General features: G+C 36.8%; 1 protein-coding gene across 1 annotated transcript; it reads right to left on the bottom strand.

Annotated features, from left to right (window-relative positions):
- Positions 1-24,406: 24,406 nt before the first annotated feature.
- LOC113724234 (uncharacterized) lies at positions 24,407-24,895 on the bottom strand. The gene has a single exon (XM_027247156.1). The coding sequence runs from the start codon at positions 24,893-24,895 to the stop codon at positions 24,407-24,409; it is 489 nt and encodes a 162-aa protein (XP_027102957.1).
- Between the last annotated feature and the right edge of the window lie 1,580 nt (positions 24,896-26,475).

Here is a 26,475-nt window from a genome sequence, read left to right as displayed (position 1 = left end):
CTTGAGAGATGAGATATGATATACAAGGGTTGAGTTTGGATTCAAATTATATTCTTGTATAAACGTTTTCTCTCATAATAAAGAATGGGCTTCTCTCTATGGATGCAGGCTCAATGTTGGAGATGAACCACGTCAAATCCTATGTGTTGCTTATCTTTCATATTTATAACTTGTTTATCATTAAATTGTTATGTTCTTTATGTCTTAGTAGTCGATTATTCTGCAAATAGATCCCCAACAAACTGTCTTAATAGCTATGAGTATTAATTCAAATGTGTAGTTCGGTGCCATATTATTCGCTAGTTGAAGGCAAATGGTTGCTAAAAGAAATATTTGCCAAGATGACGATTTGTTAGGAAATTGGCTTAATTTCCTTTAAACAATTTTCTTCTTTTGTGTCGAAATAATTAGTTTTCTTACTGGTTTTAGTTACTTGTAGTAGTAACCAAAGAATTTCCTTTTTGTATGAGTTTAGGAATCAAGGATTATTTCCTATTCTATACCAGATTAGGAATTATAAGTTATTTCCTATTATTACTTGGGTATTGGCCAAGTAATCTAGTTTATAAATAGGCAGAGGTTGGCATACTCCAAAGTGGCACACAAGGACAACATGTAACCTTTTACATGGGGTGAGAAATGGTTCTTGATAGATGAGAAATGGTATACAAGTATTGGACATAGATTCAAACTGTATTCTTGAGTAAGATTTTCATAAAGAAGAGGTCCCTATCCATGGACGTAGATTTAATAATGGAGGCGAACTACGTTAAATTTTGTGTGTTGTTTATCTTTTATACTTGTGACTTGTTTATCATTAACTTATTGTGTTCTTAATATCTCGATAGTCATTTATTTCATGCCTAGATCTCCAACAGAATCCAATCGAAGAGACAGAATAGTATATAATGTCTGGTCCACCGAATTATTAATGACTTTGGATTAACCATTTTGAACTCGTAGTTTTAACTCAAAAAGGTATTGGGCCAGTCCGACAGGCGCGGTACCATTACAAATGGTATCAGAGTGAATCTCATATGGATTTTGCGCAAGGTGAGTTTGGTCAAATGGATGGTTTGAATTCTAACAAGCTTAGAATTTGTGCACAACCGAGTGAACAATTTGATTTGTAATGAGATTTGCGAGGCTTGCAATCTTCTAAAGGTGGTGAGATTGTATGTACCACATCGAACCCAAGAGAAGAAACGGAATAGTATATAACGTTTGGCTCATCGGATTATTAATAACTTTTGACGGACCATTTTGAGCCTGCAGTTTCAGCTTAAAAAGGTATTAGGCCAATCCAGCAGGCAAAGGGCATTACAGGAGCCATCAATTCGCGTGCACCTAGCGATGTTCAGTTCGACAAAGGAAGTTTGGGATCATTTGGCAAGGCTGTGCATTCAAATTAACTTTGCGCGGAAGTACAAGTTGGAGAATGACATTCAGAATAACCGTTCACGGTGACCGGACAATTCAGGAGTTCTATTCTATGATGACTCGAATTTGGGATCAATTGGCTATGATGGAGCCACCAGAACTGACAAGGTTGGACTGATATATAAAATTCCGGGAAGAGCAACGTTTGGTTCAATTTCTTGTGGCTCTAAAACCTGAATTTGAGCCTTTAAGAGGACAATTTCTGCATAGGTTGAAGGTTCCCTCTTCCTAGTGTTGCTGATTCTCTGAAATGAGCTCATTACCGAAAAGACCAGACTAAGAGCTCCACTTTTGGCTACACTGCTTACTCAAATCTTTATTTGCTGCAACGACACCATGACATCAACCTATTATTTAGTCTCCAACTATTAAAGGGCTTAGAAAGCTTGGCAAAGATGAGCGTCCATATTGGAGAAGAGACTAATTTACACCAAAAAAAAAAAAAAACTAATTCCAGAGAAGAGCATAGCTAGAGCAAAAGGAAGAATAACAGCCTCAGGAACATGATCAAGTATTCAAAGCTAATCCTTAAAGAAAACGAAGTGGCTCTGATGCCATGTTAATAAGGTAACTGACAAGAAACTAAATATACCGGAAGGGAACTGAAGCTACTAGTCATCTTTGGAATTAGTTACCGGAAGTGGCTCTGATACCATGTAAGTATGTAATTAGTTACCTTATCAAGAGTTACTAATCACCAAAAACAAACAAAATCCACAACAATATTAAGAATCACTCCATAATGTCCAATTATGTACATTCATGAAATTGCAGATGGAACTGCTGTTGGAGAATATGAAATGAGTGGTCAAGAAACTACTTGGTTTTAGTTATCAGTAGCCAGCTATAGATACGTGCAAAACCATTATCAAACAAATACTATAAGTTATCAAAGTAATATTTAGTTAAAAACAGATTTTGAGCAGCTCACTATCCACGGGCAATGAGAAATTCATGGTTGGCAATTGCTTCTGTCTATTTGAATATTCATTTGATGTGAGTAGACTGGCAATTCTTTGAACGAGCCTTTGTTATCCAAGTTCTACTATTAAAATTATCAAATTTTTCTCAAGTCAATCATCAATATGAACTAACTTGACGTACAAAAGATTCAAAAAAAATTTCATACGAAATTTTAAAAATAAAAACAGCATTTCTCTTTTCATATCAAAATTTTATCAATAAATTCCTATGCCTCTTACGCACTGAGTTAGTCATTGAAGACTAGTTTAATGGGTTATTTGGAATATGCAACCCTGAATTATCACACCAATTCACGATTTTCCATTCTTTATTGCCTTGAGGGAGCATATTGCAATCCACCAAATTTGTCCATGAACGTATGAACTTTATATTAGAAAAGGAAGACTGGGCTATAATTCGGCTCCAACTTATGATGAATTTTTTTTTTTAAGCACCAACCTGTGACGAAATTAAGAGTAAATTGTTCCAACAGTGTTACTTCGATCTAGAACAGATTTTACTTGCAATCATTCCTTTCCTTTCTCCCCAAAATCTCCCCTGTTCAGAACACCCAAATGCCAAAGGTCCACACATCTCAAAAATCCACCCACGTTGCCGTGCTGCCGTAAGATATAAATTCCAAGCACCACATTTATCTTTGCCAGGAGGTAGTTCAACTGTGTTCCTCTTATTTCAATTTCCTTACGTGACTCTCTCAAAAAATTATTCCATGGATGATCCTTTACCACCATCTTGCCCTACATATTATGTTGGATCTTGGTTTTAAAGTTCTCAATTGAATCAAATTTTGAAGCTTAAAACTTGCATTTCTTGAAAATTGCTCCCCGCTAGGCACCACTGTAGCTTATAAATTCAGGTTTACAAATGTTTGTGTTTGTTGAAAATATTCCCCAATGCTATTCGTGCCTCTCTTGATTCACACCAGTATACGTGAGGTGAAGGATAAGAATTTGTCGGATTGGTACGTCGTATATTTTGCATCATTCTCAAAATGAATGGTGAAAAAGGTACAAATGCAATATGTGATAGAATATTTGTGTGGTTTTCTTTCTTTTTACTTCGCTCCTTGTGTTATGTTGCTCAAGGAATAATGGATTTTACAAAGTTTCCTCATTTATATCAATAATTGTACCAAAAGTGTGAACATAAATTGCACTTTAAAGCATGTAGGAGTTAGATTCATCACATAAGTTGGGAAATCTTAATGGGAAAATTTGAAATAAGGGTATAGAAAAAGAGTGAATATTCATAAGAAGGAAGTAAGTTTTAAAATATTTATAAATGGAGTACAGGTTACTGTTCCATAAATTGCTCATATGTTAACACATATATGCACTTATATCAGTTAGGATGTGCACATTTGGATGCACATCTATGTTGGCCAAAGTATACATTATACTTGCCAAGTGCAAGTTTCTATTTAGAGTAAATCTTATATATGTTGAAGACTAAGAAGTAGACTAACGATCAGGAAATGGAAAAACTACCAGTAACAAATCTTGTTACTAAACAAGTTCAAATTACTAATACGATAAACTAAAATAATGTTAATAACAATAACTTTACTGACTTACAAATCACAGAGGCTTGCTCTTTGATCAATGTCCTAAAATAGAATTTTTGCTCCTTTCTTTTGTGCAAAAGTGCATGAGTAATCTATTCCCAAGATTCAATTGTGAATTCTCTCTCAAATTTGCACAAGAATTTAGGAAGTCTATGAATTTTGTGTTCTCACTTTTCTCTCTAAATGGTTCTACAGAAATTTTGCAGAAACTTTTATGCTAAAAAAGAATAATAATGACAATGAACTTTCTCTCCTACTAACATATATTTAGAGATCAAAACAACAAGAGGCAGTTTGAAACCATTGGTAGACAATTTTTGGACCAATAGCCACGACTTCCCAACCAAAAATCAAGAAGAAACTGATTTGGAAAAATAAAGAATGGCAACTTTTTAGGAAGCTAGTTCCTAGACCAATGAAGGTTTTAATTCAAACAGCTTTTTCCTCATTTTCAACAATACTCCACATTTGAATTAAAACTTCAAAAATAAACATAGTAATAATACACCCTTAAGAGAAAATTAACATGTTATGCATGAGGTGAAGTGTCGTAAAAGACTTGAACTTTACTTTAGTGAGAGTATACCGGAGTTACTTGATGATGCAGTGGATATAGCTGATCTTGAACTGATCATTGTTTGTAGTAACCAAGACAACACACTACACACATAACTATGTCTAAATAGCACAGTAGTTCACAACGTTGTTGTTCAATTTTGGTCCTAAACAAATCCCAATTTCATGATAGCTTTAGAGAACTTAACCACTATCATTCTCATAAATGTGACCCCACATTTACTATCACATACGTAACTCTAACTATAGGTTCTGAAGAACTCTTATAGTTGTCACTAAATGCTTATGCATACCTTTCAACAATCAACAACAACACACGTTTATCATAGAAATGAGCAACTCATGTGCTTTATTTATTTGAGTATTATCTAACTAGTTTGCCTATTGAACCTAGACCATGGGATCTCCAATCTACTAGGTTAGGTTTTCACCGGGTTCTACTCATTGATTGGCTTTAGACCCACTCCCCTTAATAAGAACTTGACTTGCTGTCTTGGTATGCCTTTTTTCAAAGCATCCACTAAATTCACCTTTGATTTTATTAATTGAATGGAAATAACTCCATTCGAGAGAAATTGTCTAATTGTAATGTGTCTACGTCTAATATGCCTTGATTTACCATTGTATACACTATTTTTTGCTCTAGTTTGAGTAGCCATACTATCACAGTGTATACAAATGGCTGTGACAGGCTTTGGTCATATTGGAACGTCCTCTAGAAAGTTTCTAAGTCATTCTACTTCTTCAGCAGCTTTATCCAATGTTGCAAACTCTGATTCCACGATAGAACGTGCAATACAAGTTTGTTTTGAGGACTGCCATGATACTGCTGCTCCACCTAGTATAAATATATATCCACTAGTCAACTTGGTTTCTGTGTTATTTGAAACCCAGTTAGAATCACTGAATGCTTGTAGAATAGGAGGATACTTTGTATAGTATAGTCCATAATTTGAAGTAAACTTCAAATATCTTAGTATTCTAATTATTGCTTTCCAATGGTCATGTCCTAGACTACTTGTATATCTACTTAGCTTGTTTACTGAATAAACAATATCAGGTCTAGTAGAGTTAATCAGATACATCAAACTCCCAATAACTTGAGAGTACTCCAATTGATGAATTGAACCTCCTTTACGTTTTTGTAATTTGCAATTAGCATCAAAAGGAGTAACTGCTGGTTTACAATCTGTTTGATTAAACTGTTGCAATATTTTTCCAATATAATGAGATTGGGTAAGGACATATCGTTCATTACTTCTTTTGACTCTAATGCCCAAAATTACATCTGCTTGACCTAAATCTTTCATGTCAAACATTGAACTCAACAATTTCTTAGTTGAGTTTTTCGCACCCTTACTAGTTCCTATTATGAGCATATCTGATAGGTGCCAAACCTGTGCAATAATATTAATAATAAAACCTAACTACCACCAAAGCAGTCAATAATCAATTCTAGGTACTGGAGCAGGGACTCTAGGTGCACAATGGGTTACTTGATTCACCATGTTCCCGAAGAGTTTGCTTAATCTTATATACCAGAATTAATTAGCTGACAAACTTTGCTAACAAATAGACAGTGGCAAGCAGGGTTGTCTCCTCAGGAACTAGGTTATTTGTCTCTTTGAAGTTCTAATTGGCAATGGGGGATTTTTGTCTAAATAAGAATAAGAGCAATTAAACAATTAAACCAAAAACAAACAATTAAATTAACTAAAATAACTGTAGGCAGGAATTAAATCAATAAAAGACAAACTCTAGCCAAGAATAAAACATCTCAAACACAGTCTGCTCATCCGATCACTGATGCAAGGGAGGTTCACTTAATTTATTGATAGGTTAGTTATAGTCGCCGACAAGCTCTGACGACCAATTGTTCTTTAATTTATTGATAACCAAGGTACGACCATTGATTACCCCTAACCAGAAAATACTCCTAAGTACGACCGTAGAATTTAATTCCTCAATTGCATTAAGAACTAGAAAAACCTAACCCCAATCAATAATACGTTACGAGGGTTATTTAAATCAGATTGCACGTTCCCCTAGTGTGTAAAATTGCTAATTGCCACTTATATTAATCGATTAAACAATTACGGATTTAATTGTCTAATTTGGCAAGAGATTAATAAGTCACATCGAACATCAGGCTCTTGACATCCAATTAACAAAATAATCCCATGGAAATTCAAGTAAACAACGTGCAAATATTAACAAATTAAGGAACGCATGAAAACTAATTCGATCTCACAGATATTCGGAACTGCATCATCGCGTTGATTCTTGACTAGATGAAAAGTTTAGCCATGCCTCATGAGAAAATTCCCATGCAATTCAATCGAATTCAAAAGCATCTTTTTCGAATAGTCAAAGAGCATAAAAATTATGCTCCAGTCGAGATTAATGCCAATCGAAAAAGGAACTAAGACTAGTCAGTCTCTGTTCCCTCTAAACAATCAAAAAGAGAATACAAGTAAAAACTGCCCCACGATTGTTTCCTTGTGTTTCAGAATTCAAGTACTAGTAAACTACCTATTACTAGTAAAACTCTAGTCAGCAAAAAGAGAAGAAATCCGTTGTAGCCCAATGTGGAGCCCGACTTGTAGGTATTTTGGAAGCTTCCCATGTGTGGAGTATTTTCCTCAAGAAAGCCTCCTTTTTAGCACTTGTTTGATCCACTTCCTGCAATTAGGACCAAATACCAAATATAAGTATATGTTAACAATTAAAACAATATTTGGCAAGGATAAAAAGGAAAATTAACAATAAAATTACTAACAATTAACACCACATCAATTCCCCCTACACCTAAATCATGCTTGTCATCAAGTATGAGAACAACTGGACTCAACAATGGCCAACTCCCACGTCATCTATTGCCAAGCTGGGCTTATACCAAAATCAAGGTTCAGTGGCCAAGTGTCAAGACACGATCCTCCCGGTTAGCTCCTGAAATCAGAGACTCGTCCAATTCATGGCTAACTCGTCTAGAAAATCAAAATATTAACCTAGCAATAGTCAGCAATTGGTCTAACTGGCAACCAAAATCTCAACATTGAAAACCAAGTATCGGTAGGCCAACATGATCATAGGCTTACATATTTTCCACATCTGTTCTTTTTTTTCTTTTTTCTTTTCTCCCTTTTATCTTTTTTTTTTGGTTTTCTTTGTTTTTATTTTTTTTTTTAACGAATAAATGCTTAGTCCCAAGCCATTCAAGTCTTTTGACGTGAACTCTGACATTTTTAGATGAAAGAGCCCAGTTACTCAACTTTTCACCGCTTTAGGACCACCTACTCATAGATATCGCCACTTTTTGACATGAGAATCGACACTTGTGGTGAAGACTTCCGATTACTGGGTGACGACACTAGCGGAGTATAGCCATATGTTACTCACAACAAAACATCAAATACTAGACAATTAAAGATCATATCCCATGTCATCTCCTAAATATGGAGAACTAAGGTCAACAGGGGACCAATCTACACAACAGTTGCTAGCAGAATATTTACATTGCCTAAACAAGTTAACCACAATTTGCACAAAGTCATTAAACTCACAATATTCACCAAAACACATGCTCTTACTTGCCACCGAAGCCTAAATTATAGCATAAACCACATCTAGCAATAGAAGAATAAGTTGCCAGGTAATTGTTGATCCCCAAGATAAGCAGTACCAAAAATAGAAAATTAAAGAGACACCAGTCAAACCCCCCATACCTGAATGGTACATTGCCCTCAATATAACAAATAAACAGTAAAAGCAAGAAGAAGGGCAACAGAACTTCCCTGAAGACGGGGTCACAGCGGCGGGTGAGACGGAAATTGATGTGCAAGACCCGCATGGTACATAAACGCTCCAAAAATGATTTGGGTCGAGGGGCCCTGGAACGAGAAGAAGATTTGGATCTCACCATGGTCACTAACAGGCAAATCAATCAAGAGATAAAAGCTCCAACAGGTAGAGGGATCAGCAATTACAAACCAATAAAAACTACAGCCACCAATAAGGGCAATAAACAAGTCAATATCCACCAGTGCGTCTCACGTAACAACCCAACCAACAATAGAAACTGGTGTTCTAGCAAATGTATTAAACTAGTAGAGCAGAAGTCTCAACTAAGGGTAAGGCAACAATCAAGTGAGTAAACAATGTTATCCCGCAATTGGAGAATTAAATGCAAAATGCGTCCACCCAAGTACTCGACAACTGTCCCACCAGTCAATTTCTCCCAACAATAGCAAATTACTCCCAACAAGTCAATAAAATTGAATCAATGGCAATAAGTAACCAAGGGATGCAGGTGCCACGTGAGTCAATAGACAAACGCAGCAGTTATCCAACCAAAAGCACAACAAAAATCCCAAGCAAAGTAGCATTTCGTCACAGCCCAAAATATTCCAACAGATCACGTCAATGGACTCAATATAGAAATTAGCAAAATAGGACTCAAGTGATACCAAAAATGAGCCCGACAAAGTAGTTAATTCAACCAATTGGAACAAGTAAAATACTATCAGAGGTGTCTCCCAAATATCAACAGAGAATGACAAAATTTTTCCACCCAAAACCTCTCCAAGTGTCTCCAATTTGACAAGAACAACTCAGTCACAGATGCTCAGCAGTCAATTAGGCAGCCAATCACATAGGATTAATAAATTATATGCAAACTACCACAACCAGTACCACTGGTGCATGCCTAGGTAGTAAACAATGCAACCAGTCAACCCAAAGTACTGAAAAATCCCAACCAACACCAAACAATACCAGAATTTAGAGGAAACCAAAATGGCAAGCAATTTGGACATAACTCCCAAATAATTCCCAAATAACATGTGGGAAATCAAACAAATCAACCCCACCAGTGTAGTACAGGGCAACCAAGTAAGAAAGGGGCAACAAGAAATTAACTAGCGATGGTCCAAAAAATGATGTCCCAGATGATGAACTAACGATTGGGAAAATACAATACCTCTACCTGTCAAAAATTTGATAGGTAGTGAAGGCGCGGCAAGGGCGACATGCACGGCAGCAGAGAGAGCTGCGAGGGAGGTGGCGGCGCTATGCTGGTGAACTGGGCAATGTCGCGCGACAAGAGGCTGGCGATGGAGGCATGCACGGCTGGAGTCGTGCGAGGTGGGGGCGGACAGCAGCGAAGGGAGCAATGAGGGAGGCTCGCGTTGGTGGTGGCAGCCGCGCGATGGTCGCTCAAGAAGAGAGAGAGAGAGAGAGAGAGAGAGCGGCGAAGAGGGAGAGAGATTGGTGCAGTGGACGTGAGGTGGTGTCGGCCGAAGAGAAGGAGAAAGGAATTGGGGAAGAAGAAAGAAAGAAAGGAAGAAAGAAAGAGAAAAGAGAATTTTTTTTTTTTTTGCTTAAAAAAAATTCCCTTTTGTTTTTAGGTCGTCAAACACAGCGTGGGCACGCCAAAATTATAAAACGTCCACTGATCTTGGGAGTCATTGCCGTGAGCATGCCAAGATTCCACTTCTTGCCAACGTCACGAGATGATGAGATTTAACCAGCATGGCATGGGCACACCAAGATTGGTAAACGTCCACTGACTTTGGTAGTCACTTTTTTTGCGTGCCCTCCTCGCGTGGGCACGCCAAGATTCCCTGTCCTGGTCACAGTGGAGGAAAATATTAAGACCGACTACTACTCAAATGAGAAATGACAAAACAAAAGAATTAAACAATGAAAAATAATAAAACCAATATTTGGGTTGCCTCCCAAAAAGCGCCTTTCTTTAACGTATTTAACTAGACGTTAAACACCACTCTTCAATCTGGATGTAATTCAATTTTTCTTGTAATCTGTGGCCTTCTTCCGGAATTCAAATAGCCATTGAGTGCAACCTTCTTTCTTAATTTTCTATTCATTTTCACCTCATAAATTGCTTTCATCTCTTGATACTTGTTCGCAGCAATTTTGAATTTACTCATACAACCAAATTTAGAAAATTCTTGTACATAGGGATTAGTAGCATGAATAGCAAACATAGAATGAGAGTTAATAGAATATTTCATTGTATTAAAAATATTAAAATGGACTATTTCTCCATCAAATTCTATTGTGAGAGTACCCTTACTAACATCAATCTTAGTTTGGGCAGTACTCAAAAATGACCTTCCTAATATAATGGGTGATGGATTTGGGGCACTTTCATCATCCATGTAAAGTACATAAAAATCAGTTGAAAAAATTAATTCATCCACTTGCACTAAAACATCCTCAACTACCCCATCCGGATAAGCAAATATACGATCAGACAATTGAATTATTATCCCTATTTCTTTCAAAGGTCCTAAATTTAGATAATCATAAATTGATTTAGACATGACATTAATAGAAGCCTCTAAATGTAGCATGACATTTTTTATATTAGAATGTCCAATCTTACATAGAATAGTAAATATATCTGGATCTCCACATTTAGGTGGTAGTTTCCTTTGCAAAATCGCTGAAGCGTTCTCACCTACCACAATATGCTCGTCCCTCCTCAACTTCTTCTTGTTGACGCACGAGTTTCTCAAGCATTTAGCATATTTTGGCACTTGTTTGATCGCATCCAACAAAGGGATATTGATTGCCACCTTTTGAAAACACATCTAGAATCTCCTTTTCTTTATCTTGTTTCTTTGGTTTCTCTAACCTGATCGAAAAATGCAGTGAGTTAGTTCCAACTTTAATTATAGAATCAAGAATTACCTTTGGATTCACATTTCTCATTCCTTCCTCCTCAAGCTCTTTGTTAATTCAATCTTCATTTTTATCCTTCGTAATCATGAGTTCGAGTCCCTGAATTTCCTTCCCGCTCTTTAAAGTCATTGCACTTACGTTTTTCAGGTTCAATTCAGGTTGAGACGGCAATTTTTCGTTTACTTGGGACTCCAGACGGCTGATTGATATTGCCATCTGATTTATCTGACTCTGTATTGCTTGCATCTGACTCATTTGATTCCTTATGTTCTGCAGTTCAAAGTCCATCTTTTGCTGATATTGTGCAGTACTAGCCATCAATTGTTTCATCATCTCTTGCAAAGATGGACTGGAGCTCGGCGGAGGAGGTGGTAGTCGGAGGAGGTGGTAGTCGAGGTTAATACTGCCGCTGATACCCTTGTTGTCTACTTGGCACGAAATTGAACTGTTTATTTTCTCCATAACTGAGGTTGGGATGATGCCTCTAACTAGGATTGTAGGTAGTTGAATATGGGTCGTATTGCTTTCTTAACGCGGATCGTGGCCAGCCATGTTTATTTGTTCTGCATTTTCTTCTTGAACCAGCGGACACATCTCCGTAGAATGACTCAAGGCAGTGCATATCCCACATACTTTGGCTTGTGGGGCATTTTTCACAGCCAATTGTCGCACGAAAGACGTTAGTTCAAAGAGTTGTTGTTGGATAGATGATGTTTCTAGCTTATTCACCCTACGCCTCGGGACGTCCTCTCTTGAACTGAATTGCTGTGAATTTTCAGCCATCCCTTCAATCAACTCTCATGCTTCCCGAGGAGTTTTGTTTACCAACACTCCTCCACTTGCAGTATCGATTATGCTTCTATCCCTGAAAAGTAACCCCTCATAGAAATATTGGATGAGCAGTTGCTCACTTATCTGATGTTGAGGGCATTTGATACACAGCTTTTTGAACCTTTCCCAGTACTTATAGAGAGACTCGCCTGGTGTTGCTTGATGCCGCATATTTCTTTCCTTAAACTGGCGGCCCGAGACGCAAGAAAATATTTTTTCAGAAATTTTTTCTTCAGCTCGTCCTATGTGGTGATGCTACCTGGTGGTAAGTAGTATAGCCAATCTTTTGCAAAATCCTTCAAAGAGAAGGGGAATGCCCTCATTTTTATCTGTTCCTCTATGATTCCCAAGGGCTTCATACAGCTGCAAACGACATCGAGTTCTTGCAAGTGTTTGTGAAGTTCCTCACCTAGTAAGTCATGAAAAGATGGTAAAAGATGAATTAGGCCAAATTTCAACTCGAAAGATGTGCTATCATTTAAATACGGAAAAATAATGCATAAGAGTTGCTGATTTAAATCAGGAACAGCCAACTCCCTTAGTGTTCGTGCATTCACCATGGTAACTTCCTCTTGGTCTGAATCACTCAAATTATCACCAAGAAAATTCGTTGACACAACTTCTGGATCAAGTCCTTGAGGTGCAACACTAGACTACTCTTCTCTGAGCTGTCTGGTCTCTTTCTTCGTTCTACATGCAGTCTTCTCTATTTCAGGGTCGAAAATTAATTTGCCTGTACAAAAAGAACGTCTAAACTAAAAAAAATCAGAGAATTAGAACAAAAATGAACTTAAAAAGAAACAAATAATTAATGCCAGTCCCCGACAACGGCGCCAAAAATTGACAGGTGCCGAACCTGTGCAATAATATTAATAATAAAACCTAACTACCACCAAAGCAGTCAATAATCAATTCTAGATACTAGAACAGGGACTCTAGATGTGCAATGAGTTACTATATTCACCCTATTCCCCAAAAATTTGCTTAATCCTATATACCATAATTAATTAGCTGACAAACTTTGCTAACAAATAGACAGTGGCAAGCAGGATCGTCTCCTCAGGGACTGGGGTTATTTGTCTCTTTGAAGTTCTAATTGGCAATGGGGGATTTTTGTCTAAATAAGAATAAGAGCAATTAAACAATTCAACCAAAAACAAACAATTAAATTAACTAAAATAACTGTAGGCAGAAATTAAATCAATAAAAAACAAATTCTAACTAAGAATACAACATCTCAGACACAGTCTGCTCATCCGATCACTGACGCAAGGGAGGTTCACTTAATTTATTAACAGGATAGTTATAGTCACCGACGAACTCTGACGACTAATTTTTCCTTAATTTATTGATAACCAAGGTACGACCATTGATTACCCCTAACCAGAAAATACTCTTAGGTATGATCGTAGGAATTAATTTTTTAATTGCATTAAGAATTAGAAAAACCTAACCCCAATCAATAACATGCTACGAGGGTTATTTAAATCAGATTGCACGTTCCCCTAGTGTGTAAAAATGCTAATTGCCACTGATATTAATTGATTAAACAATTACGGATTTAATTGTCTAATTTGGCAGGAGATTAATAAGTCACATCGAACATTGGGCCCTTGATATCCAATTAACAAAATAATCCCATGAAAATTCAAGTAGACAACGTGCAAATATTAACAAATTAAGGAACGCATGAAAACTAATTCGATCTCACAGATATTCGGGACTGCGTCGTCGCGTTGATTCTTGACTAGATGAAAAGCTTAGCCGCGCCTCATGAGAAAATTTCCATGCAATTCAATTGAATTCAAAAGCATCTTTTTCGAATAGTCAAAGAGCATAAAAATTATGCTCCAGGCGAGATTAATGCCAATCGAAAAAGGAACTAAGACTAGTCAGTCTCAAGCTCTGTTCCCTCTAAACAATCAAAAAGAGAATAAAAGTAAAAACTGCCCCACGATTGTTTCATTGTGTTTCGAAATTCTAGTACTAGTAAACTACCTATTACTAGTAAAACTGTAGTCAGCAAAAAGAGAAGGAATCCGTTGTAGCCCAATGTGGAGCCCGACTTGTAGGTATTTTGGAAGCTTCCCACGTGTGGAGTATTTTCCTCAAGAAAGTCTCCTTTTTAGCACTTGTTTGATCCACTTCCCGTAATTAGGGCCAAATATCGAATATAAGTATATGTCAACAATTAAAATAATATTTGGCAAGGACAAAGAGGGAAATTAACAATAAAATTACTAATAATTAACACCACATCAATATCATCAACATACAAGCATACTACGCAAGCATATCATACAAGCATATCATCAACATACAAGCATACTAAAACACATGAATTCTTCATTTCCATGTAGTACACACATTTGTGACATTCATTTATCTTAAATCCATGTGATAGTATTGCGTGATCATTTCTCGTGCCATTCTTTAGGTATTTGTTTAAGTCCTTAAAGAGACTTGACAAGTTTACACACCTTATTCTCTTGATTTTTGACCGCAAAACCCTCCAGTTGTTCCATATAAATTTCTTCATCTAATTCACCATTCATAAAAGCTATTTTAACATCAATTTGATGTATATCCATGTTATATATGGTAGCTATTGCTATTAACATCCTTATAGATGTAATTCGAGAAAACGGAGAATAGGTATCGAAGTAATCCAATCCTTCCATTCGCCAATAGCCTTTAGCTACTAGACGTTCTTTGTACTTGTCTATGGAACCATTAGCTCTGAGTTTCCTCCTGAAAACCCATTTACAACCAATTCATTAGGAAAATCAACCAATTCCCAAGTACAGTTTTGTGAAATAGATAGGATTTCACTATCAATAGCTTCCTTCCAATAAGGAGCTTCGGGTGACCTCATAGCTTCACTATAAGTTCTTGATTGTTCTTCAATTAGATAACTGATAAAGTCTAGACTAAAATCCTTAAGGCATTTTTGTTCTTTTGCTTTTTCTTGGTTCCATGACTTGATCTTTAACACTTAATTTAGGGGACTCATTTTGACTCTCGTCATAACCTCTTTTCTTTGAACTTGTTTCCTTATCTTTGTAAGGTAAAATTCCTTCAAAAAATTCAGCCTCATTGGACTCAATAATCGTATTAATATGAACATTTGGATTCTCATATTTAATCACTACGAACCTGTATGCTACAGTATGATTTGCTAAACCGATAAAAACGCAATCAACAGTCTTAGGTCCCAACTTTGTCCTTTTAGGTATAGGAATTAAGACCTTTGCTAGACAACCCCACACTTTAAGCATTTTATATGTTGGTAACTGTCTTCCCTATATCTCATATGGAGACTTATTAGTTTTCTTATATGGTATTCTATTCAAGATATGATTTGCAGTAAGTAATGCCTCGCCCACAAATTATGAGGTAAATCCGAGCTATTTAACATGGAATTCATCATGTCTTTAAGTGTTTTATTCCTCCTTTCTACTACACCATTTTGTTGAGGTGCAAATGATGCAGTAGTTTGATGAATTATTCCATGTATAGCACAAAATTCTCAATGGCATCAGATTCATTTTTTCTACCTCTGTCAAATCATGTTCCCTTTATCTTTCTTCCAAGTTGATTTTGAATTTCAGCTTTGCAAATTTTAAATATTCCCAAAGCTTCATCTTTACTTTTGATCAAGTATACGTAGCAATACTTACTACAATCATTAATGAATGTGATGAAGTACTTTTTCCCACCATGTGTAGGAAGTGACTTAAAGTCACATATATCCGTGTGAATTAAGTCAAGTAATTCACTTGTTTTTCCTTGGACAAATTTATAAGTTTGTCTAGCAAACTTCAATTCAGTGCATACTTCACATTTGCTTTTGACATCAAAGTCAAATTTAGGTACAAGTCCCAAATTCGTCATTCTATGCAAAGATCCAGATTAACATGACCTAGCCTTGCATGCCACAAGTCAAAGGAATCAGTGATATAAGCAGAAATATTGTCTTTATTCATAGCATTTACAATCATTACATTTAGTTTGAACAAACCATCAGCCAAATAGCCTTTTCCTACATACATTCCACCCTTTGTAAGTACAAATTTATTGGACTCAAACACAAGATTGAATCCTTTTTGGCTAAGGAGTGGATCAAAAATTAGATTCTTCCTAATATTAGGTACATGAAGAACATCCTTGAGGGTTACGACTTTTCCAGAAGTGAACATCAATTTGATATTCCCTTTTCCTTCCACTCTTGAAGAAGAGGAGTTCCCGTGTAGAGTTGTTCACCATTTGTGATCTTATTATACTTACACAACAAATTTGCATCCGAACAGATGTGCCTTGTAGCCCCGGTATCAATCCACCAGCCCTTGATATCAGAAATGAAGCTCACTTCAGTCACTACAGCAATAAGATTGTCTTCATTGGTGTCCATATGCTGAACATTTTCTTTAACCATATTTGCTTCCTTGTTCTTCAAGGAGTTAGCATCATTTTGGCCCTTCTTGAAGCGACAATCTATTGCCTTCTGCCCTAATTTTCCACACACCCAACATGATCCTTTGATTCGCTTGAAATTCTTGCCTTTAGGTGCCATAGTATTTCCAGCCCCTCCTACTTTCTTCTTGCCTCTATTCTTTTGGAACTCGATCCCTCAATCACATTGCCTTTTGCCTCCATGGATGGCACATCACTCTTATCGCCCTTGTGATGATCTTCCTCTACTCGCAACCTCAAGATCAAATCCTCTATGGACATCTCTCTGTGCTTGTGTTTCGAGTAGATTTTAAAATCATTCCAAGACGGAGGCAATTTTTCAATTATTGCTCCAACCTGAAAGTGTTCATTAATTGAGCATCCTTCCCCATGTGACTCATGCATGAGAATTTGAATCTTTTCTACTTATTTTGTCACAAGCTTCGAATCCACCATTACATATTTGAGGAATTTTCCAATCATGAACTTTTTGGCCCCAGCATCCTCCGTTTTGTATTTTTTCTCAAGTGAATCCCAGACTTGCTTTGTAGTAGAATACACGGAATATATATCATATAGCATATCGAGACAATTAAGAATGTGGTTTCCACAAAGGAAGCCAGACTGCTTCCATGACTCTCTTGAATCCGAATCCGCAAGCTTGGGATTGAGAATGTGTGCCAAGTTCAAGGTTGTAAGATAAAATAGCATTTTTTGCTGCCATCTTTTGAAATCTACTCCTTTAAACATTTCTAGCCTTTCATCATTGACCTTGTTAGAGATTTGAACATCTAATTTCACACAAGAACTTGAAGCCATATCTTTCAATGACTTTCAAGTGAAACAAAGTCAATGAACTAATAAAAATAGATTCAGGAAAACCTCTAAGAAAAATTCTGTTTCAGAATGTTGATAGGCTAACAAGTAGACTAAGAATTAGGAAATGGAAAAACTACTAGTAACAAATCTTATTACTAAACAAGTTCAAATCACTGATACAATAAACTAGAATAATGTTAATAATAATAACTTTACTAACTTACAAATCACAGAGGCTAGAGTTTTGATCAATGTCCTAAAACAGAATTTTTGCTCATTCCTTTTGTGCAGAAGTGCGTGAGCAATCTGTTCCCAAGATTCAACTGTGAATTGTCCCTCAAATTTGCACAAGAATTTAGGAAGTCTATGAACTTTGTGTTCTCACTTTTCTCTCAAAATGGTTCTACAAAAATTTTGCAGAAAACTTTTATGCTAAAAAAGAATAATAATGATAATGAACTTTCTCTCATACTAACATATATTTATAGATCAAAACAACAAGAGGCAGTTTGAAATCGTTGGTAGACAGTTTTTCGGACCAAAAGCCACGACTTCCCAACCAAAAATCAAGAAGAAATTGATCTGAAAAAATAAAGAATCGCAAAGTTTTAGGAAGACAGTTCCTAGAACAAAGCATGTTTTAATTCAAACACCTTTTCCCTCCTTTTCAACATTATATACACTGTTAATGTAAGAAAGATTAATCGTTCTATTTAATAGAGTACATTTAATTCAGTCATTTAATAATACATTTATTAGTCACTTTAATTTGAGAATAGTAACTTATACCCCACTAAAAATTTCTTAAAACATACACCCTGCTTATAGATTTTCAATATTCCAATAACCTTTTTCCAAAATTTTTATGTTGTAAAATGGACCTAAGTACTGAAATTTTTATTTTTAAATACTCTTGAATTGATTCTGAGGATTATAGAATTTTTTATGTTTGTGTGTTTTGATATTTAAGTCCAATTACAATTGATTTTGAGGATTAAAATCTAGGCCATTCAACAAATTAATTAGTCGGTGGCAATAATCTAAACCTGTATATGTTAAGGAAAATTCGGTAATACTATGATGCGAATTGGTTCGAGGAGAGACCTGCACTGGGACTCATAAAGCTAATAGGGATATATGCAACGTTAAGCAATGCTCGTGATGAACGTTGGATTTGCATAGGGCAATCGTTCCTAGATGGTGTAGAATCTTTATAAGAGATTGTAACTTGTTACAAATTATTTATGCCACTTTTTAAAATTGATGTTAAGGTCAAATTTATTCACAATGAAAATCACGTGTCAATTGCATCAGATTTGCGTGGCAATATGCACGTTTAAATTTTACACTATGTTTGTCAAAAATTAAACAGCCACTAAAAGTTAGGAACAATGTATGTTAAAAATTAAACAGCCACTAAAAGTTAGGAACAATTGCAACTTCACAATGTGTCTTCTCTTATTTACCCTAAATTTAGAAGGTCTTGAACGACCATGTTCTTTTACAAGTTGCTCTCTTCTCTAGCAAGTTTTGTTATAGTCATTAAGCAACTTGTAGATTATCTTATAAGTTGTTCAACAACCAATTAAAATTTGACAACTCAATAACAAATGAGCCTAGTTGGCAATTTGAAACCAAGTCAAAATTTAATCTTAATTCATTCACTCTTTTATTCCAGTTTCTCTGTGTCCTTTCAACTTTTCGTTGTGGCAGTGCATTATTGCAACCCTGTCCAATTTCCCATGGCCAATTCCTCTCTTCCCCATTCACTATTTTTCACCCCCTTTCTACTTAGCAATAGCCACCCATTCCTCTCCATTTCTCCAGTGTTGTTAAAATTAGATTAAACTAGATTGGACTGTTCAACTAATCGGATCATGAACTGATCACAATGCTTGTCCACTCCTATGAAAAATTCAAAAGTTTAAAAAATTAGTTAAAATCGATGAACCAACGCCAGTCGGTTAAACCAATCAAGTCCAATATTTGAAATTTAACTTGCAACTTGGACATTTTTTTTGTGGGCTGCTCACTTTGGTGAGTTTTGGACTCTATCAAAGCCCAACAACTATAGCTAATAGTCTATTATTAAGTTGGTTACTTAACTTGGTGGACCAATTTCTTCTCATTTTTTTAAAAAAAAAAAAAACTTAGTTGGTCCAACTTAAAAACCAAATGATTAATCCAATTAAAAAGTCAAGAAACCCTCAATCCTCTTTCTCCTCACAAAAATCTTTACCTTCACAAGTCATTCTCCAATTTCCACTTATCTTCTTTTCTTTCCCCTCTTCTGTCTTTTCTTTTACATTATTGATAGTGAATACGATGATGAAGTTGAGCTCGATAAATAAGGAAGCACATTTGTTTTCCCTTTGCTCTTCTATCTTTTTTTTTTTTCATATTCATGATTTTTCTACTTATCTTGTATTTCAATTTTTTTATTTTGAAGTTAATTTTACAAATCTCATCAGATTTCTTATTGAGTTGGAAAAGTGAAACTTTTCTTTGTTTAATTTAAAATATTGGATAGATTTGTTCATAATTTTATCGATTCTTTATTATTTTTTTTTTAGGAAATACTCTTTCTTTTATTTGGTGGATGAATTAGACAGTACTATTTCAGTAAATCTTCTCTGCAAGATATTACGAAGTTTAGGGTTTTGTGTTGATTTTACATATTTTATGCTTATTTGTTATTTTTCATTTTCAAGCAATAACCTAAATAAAAACTCAACAAATCAAGATTGAATCAGTTGAATCTTGACCCAACCACTTTACCAGTTCAACCACCTATCCAAGTTTCAAAGCATTGCATTTCTCCCCATCTCTATCCTTCTTTCCCATGTCACTGTAGACTCCGTCCTTGATCCCATCCCTCATAGCCAATACACATCTTCCTATTTAAGCCCATCTTTCCTTAGCGAGGCAAAACTCATAACCCGGAACAAAAGGGCTTTCAAGCTGTATGCACAAATTTCGTTGCCTAAAATAAAAGACAAGAAAACTTGCACCAATATCAAATTTATTAAATCAAATAATAAATGGGTTACAATTTCTGAAAGTTTTTAAATCAAAGAAATTAATTTCCTGATTCTTCTCTTCGAATGGCTTCAATTGAAGGGTCGAAGAGGCTTGTTCTCCAATCAAAAGAGTATTTCCTACAACCTTAACGTAGAAAAAAATGAATGATTTGATGATGGCGTCAAATACTTGAAACTTTAAATCTTCAACACCAATAGCAGGAGGATTTGTTGGACTTGATTTGCACTTGGATTTGAGAGAGAAAGCCCTTGAGAGAATTTGACAAAGTTTCTCCGAAATTTTGGAATTTTCTTCTATATCTAATATCTTGAGAGAAGACCTTTATTTATAGCCAAAATATGTAGATTAAATCTTCAAGAAAACCCTCAAAACCTTCCTGCATTTTTGGATTATTTGTCCCTCAAGAATTCCATTTAATATGGGCTTAAATAGTGGGTCAATCTAAATAGTCCGTTGTGAACTAATAAATTAATTAATTCACTCCAATTTAAAAGGCATTACAAATTTAATTTGATTCAATAGCCCAAATAATATTGGCCCAATTTACCAGTCCAAAAGATAATGGACTTCTATAATTTAATTTAATTTAATCAAGATTAATTTAATTTAAATAAATCTTGACTAAAATAAATTACATAAATTTTCTTTGTCTACAAATGTCCCCACTTCAAGACTTGGTAAGGCATCGCCAAAGACGAGGCTTGAAGTTTTAATCTTGATTTGTTAGACCTTTCCACTAATGAGATCCGTCAAAACCATGATTTTGTGAAATACTTGGTCCATGCAAAAAGAACCGAAACTTTGGCTTTTTTTTTGGAACGATAGTTGTTTTTATAGATTTCTAAACACTTTACAATTTCAACTAAAGACTTGAAAGGACTTTGCAGACAGTGCATATTAGCACTGAGGAATCTAAAATTCCTCATCTTGAACAATATCTAACTCATAAGCGCTAATCCTGTTACTAATATGGTTAAGATCCCTACTAACTAAACAAAAGGAGCACATGCAAAACAAAGACTGTAGACTTTGTATGTCCTCTAATAATGTGGTCAGTCACATGTCATGAGATTTCCTGAGCTGAATGAGGTTGAGAGATTGTTTGTTATAACTTTGGATTTCAATCTTCTCCCAATTCTGCACCACTGCTTTGCTCATCAGTAGTTTGATAGCTGCTAACTCATCAATGAGCTTATGCCCAGTGCTTCTTTCCTGTAAGGCCCATCCTCTTACTGGGTCTTTGGTGTCTGTTGAGACAGTTACACCAATCCCCATTTGAGGGTTGTTGTTGCTCTTGTCTGTGGCATACCTTAATTTCATAATTCCTTCAACCTCCTGCTGTTGCTGAGGGCTGTCCATTTGAACTCTTGTTTCTCCTATGCTCATTCTTGTAGCCTTTACTATAGCCTCCTCATATTCCAGCCATTCCTCCTGAGCTTTTTGCATTGTTTTCAGTGGCGGGTGTTAGTTTCCACAGAATTCCTTCTCGTTTTTGCTTTTCCAAATTTGCCACAGAATGTTGGCAGTTAGAGAGATATGCTTGTTGCCCTCACTTCTAGATCTTGCCTCCATCATAGTAGCCCACCACTTGCTGAAGCATCCCTGCTGGTCTAGGATTCCTTCCCATTGTACTGGAGCTATCTTCCACACTTGCTTGACATGGCTGCAGTTGAGCAGCGCATGTTCTATCGTCTCCCTTTCCTCTCCATAGAGTGTACATGTTGGATCATCTTGTTTGGTCCTATTGTGGATGAGTTACCTTACTGGTAACGCCTGGTTTAGTCATTTCCATAGAAAGATCTTCACTTTGTGCTTGACTTCGAGTTTCCAAAGGTGTTTCCAGTTCCTTAGAGTTTGTTTGCTCTAGCTTGTACTGGCTTCCCTTTTGGGCACACGATTGTGTTCCAATTCTCCTTCTGTTTGTGCCTTATAAGCTGAGCTAACCAAGTAATTACCATCTATGCTGAAGATCCAAAAGTTTCTATCCTCTCTATCGACCAAGCTTATCGGGTTGCTAAGGATTCTTTCCGCCTCCTTGGTGTTGAAAATTCTGAAGACCAGTTGCCTATTCCACCTCCTTTGTTTTATCAGTTCTTCTACCTTGTCCAGATTGCATCCTTGTGGCTTATGTGTGGTTACCTTTCCTTGGTGATTCTCTGGGATCCATCTATCCTCCTAGATCTTTGTACTCTTTCCATTCCCAACTCTTCTCCTACTTCCTTTCTCTATCAATTGCCTCGCCCCCATCAGGCCCTTCCATAACCAGGAAGCATTTCCTGGTACTTTGCACTTGAAGAGAGATTCCTTAGCATAATATTTGTCCTTAAGCACTTTACTCACTAGTAAATTTGGTTGTGTGAATAACCTCCAAACTTGCTTACCAAGAAGCGCAGTATTGAATGCCTCCAAATCCTTAAATCCCAATCCTCCTGCTTGTCTATCCAGAGACATTTTGCTCCATGAACTCCAGTGCATTGTATTCTTCCCATTTGCCTCCCCCTACCAGTAGTTTGCCATTATGGAGTTAATTCCTCTGCATAGTTTTTTGGGTAGCTTAAAGCATGACATTGTGTATATTGGCATTGCCAATACAACAGATTTGAGCATCACCTCCTGTCCTGCAGCACTTAACAGTTTGTTCTTCCACTTCTTTAGTCTCTGATAGATACTGTCCGAAATATACCCAAACAATTGTTGCTTGGATCTAGTGACCACCATTGGGAGTCCCAAATATTTGCCTTGACTGACCATCTGAATATTTCCCAGTGCTTGACATACTTCCATCTTTTCCTCCTGCTCCATGTTCTTGCTGAAAATGACTAAAGGTTTCTCTAAGTTGATTAATTGGCCAGTTCCTCTTTCATATACCTTCAACAGTCGCCTAAGTTCTGTTGTATTCTGAGAGTCTGCTTTACAAAAGATCAAGGAGTCATCTGGCAAAAATAGATGAGTTACTCTGAGGCCCTGTCTGCTGATCTTCATTCCTACGATTTCTTGTCCAGCAGCTGCCTTCTTGAGTAAGTTGGAGAATCCTTCTGAGCATAAGAGGAATAGATAAGGTGATAAAGGATCACCCTGTCTAATTCCTCTCTGGGGTATCACATATTCTCTGACTTCTCCATTGATATTGAAGGAATAAGAGGTTGTCGAAAGGCACTCCATAATCCAGCTCCTCCACTTGTCATTGAATCCCATTTTCTGCATTACAACTTCCAAGAACCTCCATTCAACTCTGTCATAAGCTTTTGACATATCTAACTTCACAGCCATAAACCCATCTTTCCCTAACCTTTTATTTTTGAGATAATGCAAGAACTCATGGGAAATCATGATGCTGTCAAGGATTTGTCTTCCAGGTATAAAGGCTGACTAGTTTTTACTTATGCAACAAGGGAGCACCTGTTTTAGTCTATTGGCAAGGACCTTAACTATTATTTTATACATAGTCGTGCACAAACTTATGGGCCTATAGTGCTTAAGAGAAGTGGGGTTCAAGACTTTGGGGATGAGAGAGATGATTGTATGGTTTACTGCTTTGGTAAGATGGCTGGTGTGGAAGAAGGTTTGGATAGCACTGACCAGGTCCTTCTTAACTATATTCCAGAATTTTTGATAAAAGATGGGTGGCATACCATCTATACCTAGGGCCTTTTCAGGATGCATAGAGAATAGAGCAGACCTGATTTCCTCTTCATTTACAGATTTTGTTAGACACTCATTCATACTACCTGAGATTCTGTGTGGTATACCATTCAGGACTTCCTCCATGTCCCTTGCTACTGAGGTTTTGAACAGCTCTCTATAGTACTGGGCGATCTCAGCACTCAATTCCTCATCACACTTAGTCCATGTTCCGTCCTCCCTCTATATGTCCACAATCCTATTCCTTCTCCGTCTCCCTTAAACACTGGCATGGAAGAATTTGGTGTTTTTGTCTCCCTCTTTGAGCCATTGCACTCTTGCTTTTTGGCTCCAGTAAACCTCTTCATCTCTCTAGGCTTCTTTCAACTTATTCTTCAAGCATTTTCTCTTGTTTTTGATGTCCTCTACCCCACTCGCTCCCAGCTCCAGCAATTGTTTTTTTGCTCTTTCAATGTTTACTTTCGAGTTACCTTGTATCCTATTCTTCCAAGTCAGCAGTGCTATCCTACATCTTTTAACCTTCGTTGTTAGCTTGAACATTCTTGTGCCCTCCACTTCTTGGTCCCAACCCTGCTTTACCACATCATTAATCTCTTCCCTTTGGAGCCATCTTTTGTCAAAGTAGAACCTTTTTTTCCTCCTGTTGGGACCTGGCTTAGTATCAAATAGTAGCATACTATGATCTGAGGCAAAGGAGTCAAGATGTTTACATGTAGCTCGTTCAAAGGTTTGCATCCAAGGATAACTACTTAATCCTCTATCCAGCCTTTGTTTTATTTCCCCATCCCCATCCCAGTTATTACACCATGTCCAGGGGTGACCCTTATATCCCACGTCCATCATTTGATTGTCGTTGATGAAATCCCTGAAAGCCTTGAGACTACCTTCCTCCCTCCAGTTGCCTCCCCATTTTTCCTCATTCGATACAATATCATTGAAGTCGCCTGCTAATAGCTATCCCCCCAGAGGCTTTTCCTGGCTTGAATCACTTTCCATTGCTGTTTCCTAACTTGGGCATCACAACTAGCATAGACCCTTATAAACCACCAATCTATCCTATTTTCCTTATCCTCAATCTGAGCTTCAATTGTAAATGCAATCTTGAACACCTGCTTGATCCTAGTCTCCTCTTTCCAGAATAAAGCCATCCCTCCTGCCTTGTCCATGGCGTCCACTATGGCTGTTTCATCAAAGTTCAGAATATTTTTCACTTTTTCTAAATACTTACTCTTGTTCTTAGTTTCACACAGGTACACTAAATCTGGAGAGGAGAGGTTGTTCACCTCTCTCAACTGGGGAATTGTCAAGGGGCTCCCCACTTTTTGATAATTTCACGCCAGGACTCTTATTTATCTATTGGCCATAAAGGGTTGGAAACCTCCCCCTTCTCCACTGCTTTTAGTAAGTTACCAACCTTTTCCACCTTACTTCTTTTCCCAACTTGCAGATTCTCCTCATCTATCTCCATATCCAGCTCCCCTCGAGTCTCTTTCCTTCTTTCCGCTTTTCTTTCCTTGACTACATTGGTGTTTAGCTCTTTCGGTGGTTGGCTTTGTTTCCTTGGGGACCCCAATACTCTCAGTATTCTTTTGGTCTATTTCACCAGGGCCTCTCGCAATTTTGGACCCTCTTCAGTTTCCATGTTCACTGATTCTACTGCTGTTGCCCCTTCCTTTTTCAGTCCAAGAGGCTTGGACATCCATGGTCCCATGCTCTTCCTCCATCTTCTATATTTCAGGACCTTCCTCTCCTGTGTTCTTAAGTACAACCTAAAGTACCCCTCCTCATTTCTGCTTGAGTCAATGTGATCCTGGTCCTCCTTTCTGAACTCCTTCTAGTTGTGCCTTTCCACTTTATCTGAGTCAACTTTACTCTCTGAGCCTTTTCCTGAGTGTTTAATTGCTTCCTGCCTATGATCTTCCCATAGTTCATTCTATATACTAGGTCCTTTTTTCAACACCCTATGCTCAAAATCATGTTCCTTATTGTTGACATTTGTCTCTGGTGCTTGACCATCTAATGTCTTGTTTAGTATATCCGGGCTTCTATGCTCTTCCCATTCCCTATCTTGGAAACTCCAGAGGTGTCTTTGGGGGTTGAACACCACACTTGAACATTTGTGAACCAAATTGATTCATGTATAGAGTCTCACAATGCAGTTGAACATTTGTGAACCAAATTGATTCATGTATAGAGTCATAATGCCGTGGCTTCATTTGCTCAATTAAACTTTTAAGAAGTCATGAGACCACTTTTCTCTTGATTGACAATTGATTCCAAGAGAATTAGAAACATACCACTTTCAATCATTTCCATTTTTTTCATGATGCATCAATTCGGCAGGTACCAAATTGAGCACTTGCAATGAATTGGTAATTGCTAAAACCAATTCTACCAAGTTGAACACTTTGGAAATGAAG

Source organism: Coffea arabica, chromosome 2c (genome assembly GCF_036785885.1).
Source record: "Coffea arabica cultivar ET-39 chromosome 2c, Coffea Arabica ET-39 HiFi, whole genome shotgun sequence".
In the NCBI taxonomy this organism is placed as follows: Eukaryota; Viridiplantae; Streptophyta; class Magnoliopsida; order Gentianales; family Rubiaceae; genus Coffea; species Coffea arabica.
Note: the sequence above shows the minus strand (reverse complement) of the source record. Positions and strands in the feature narration are given on the sequence as shown.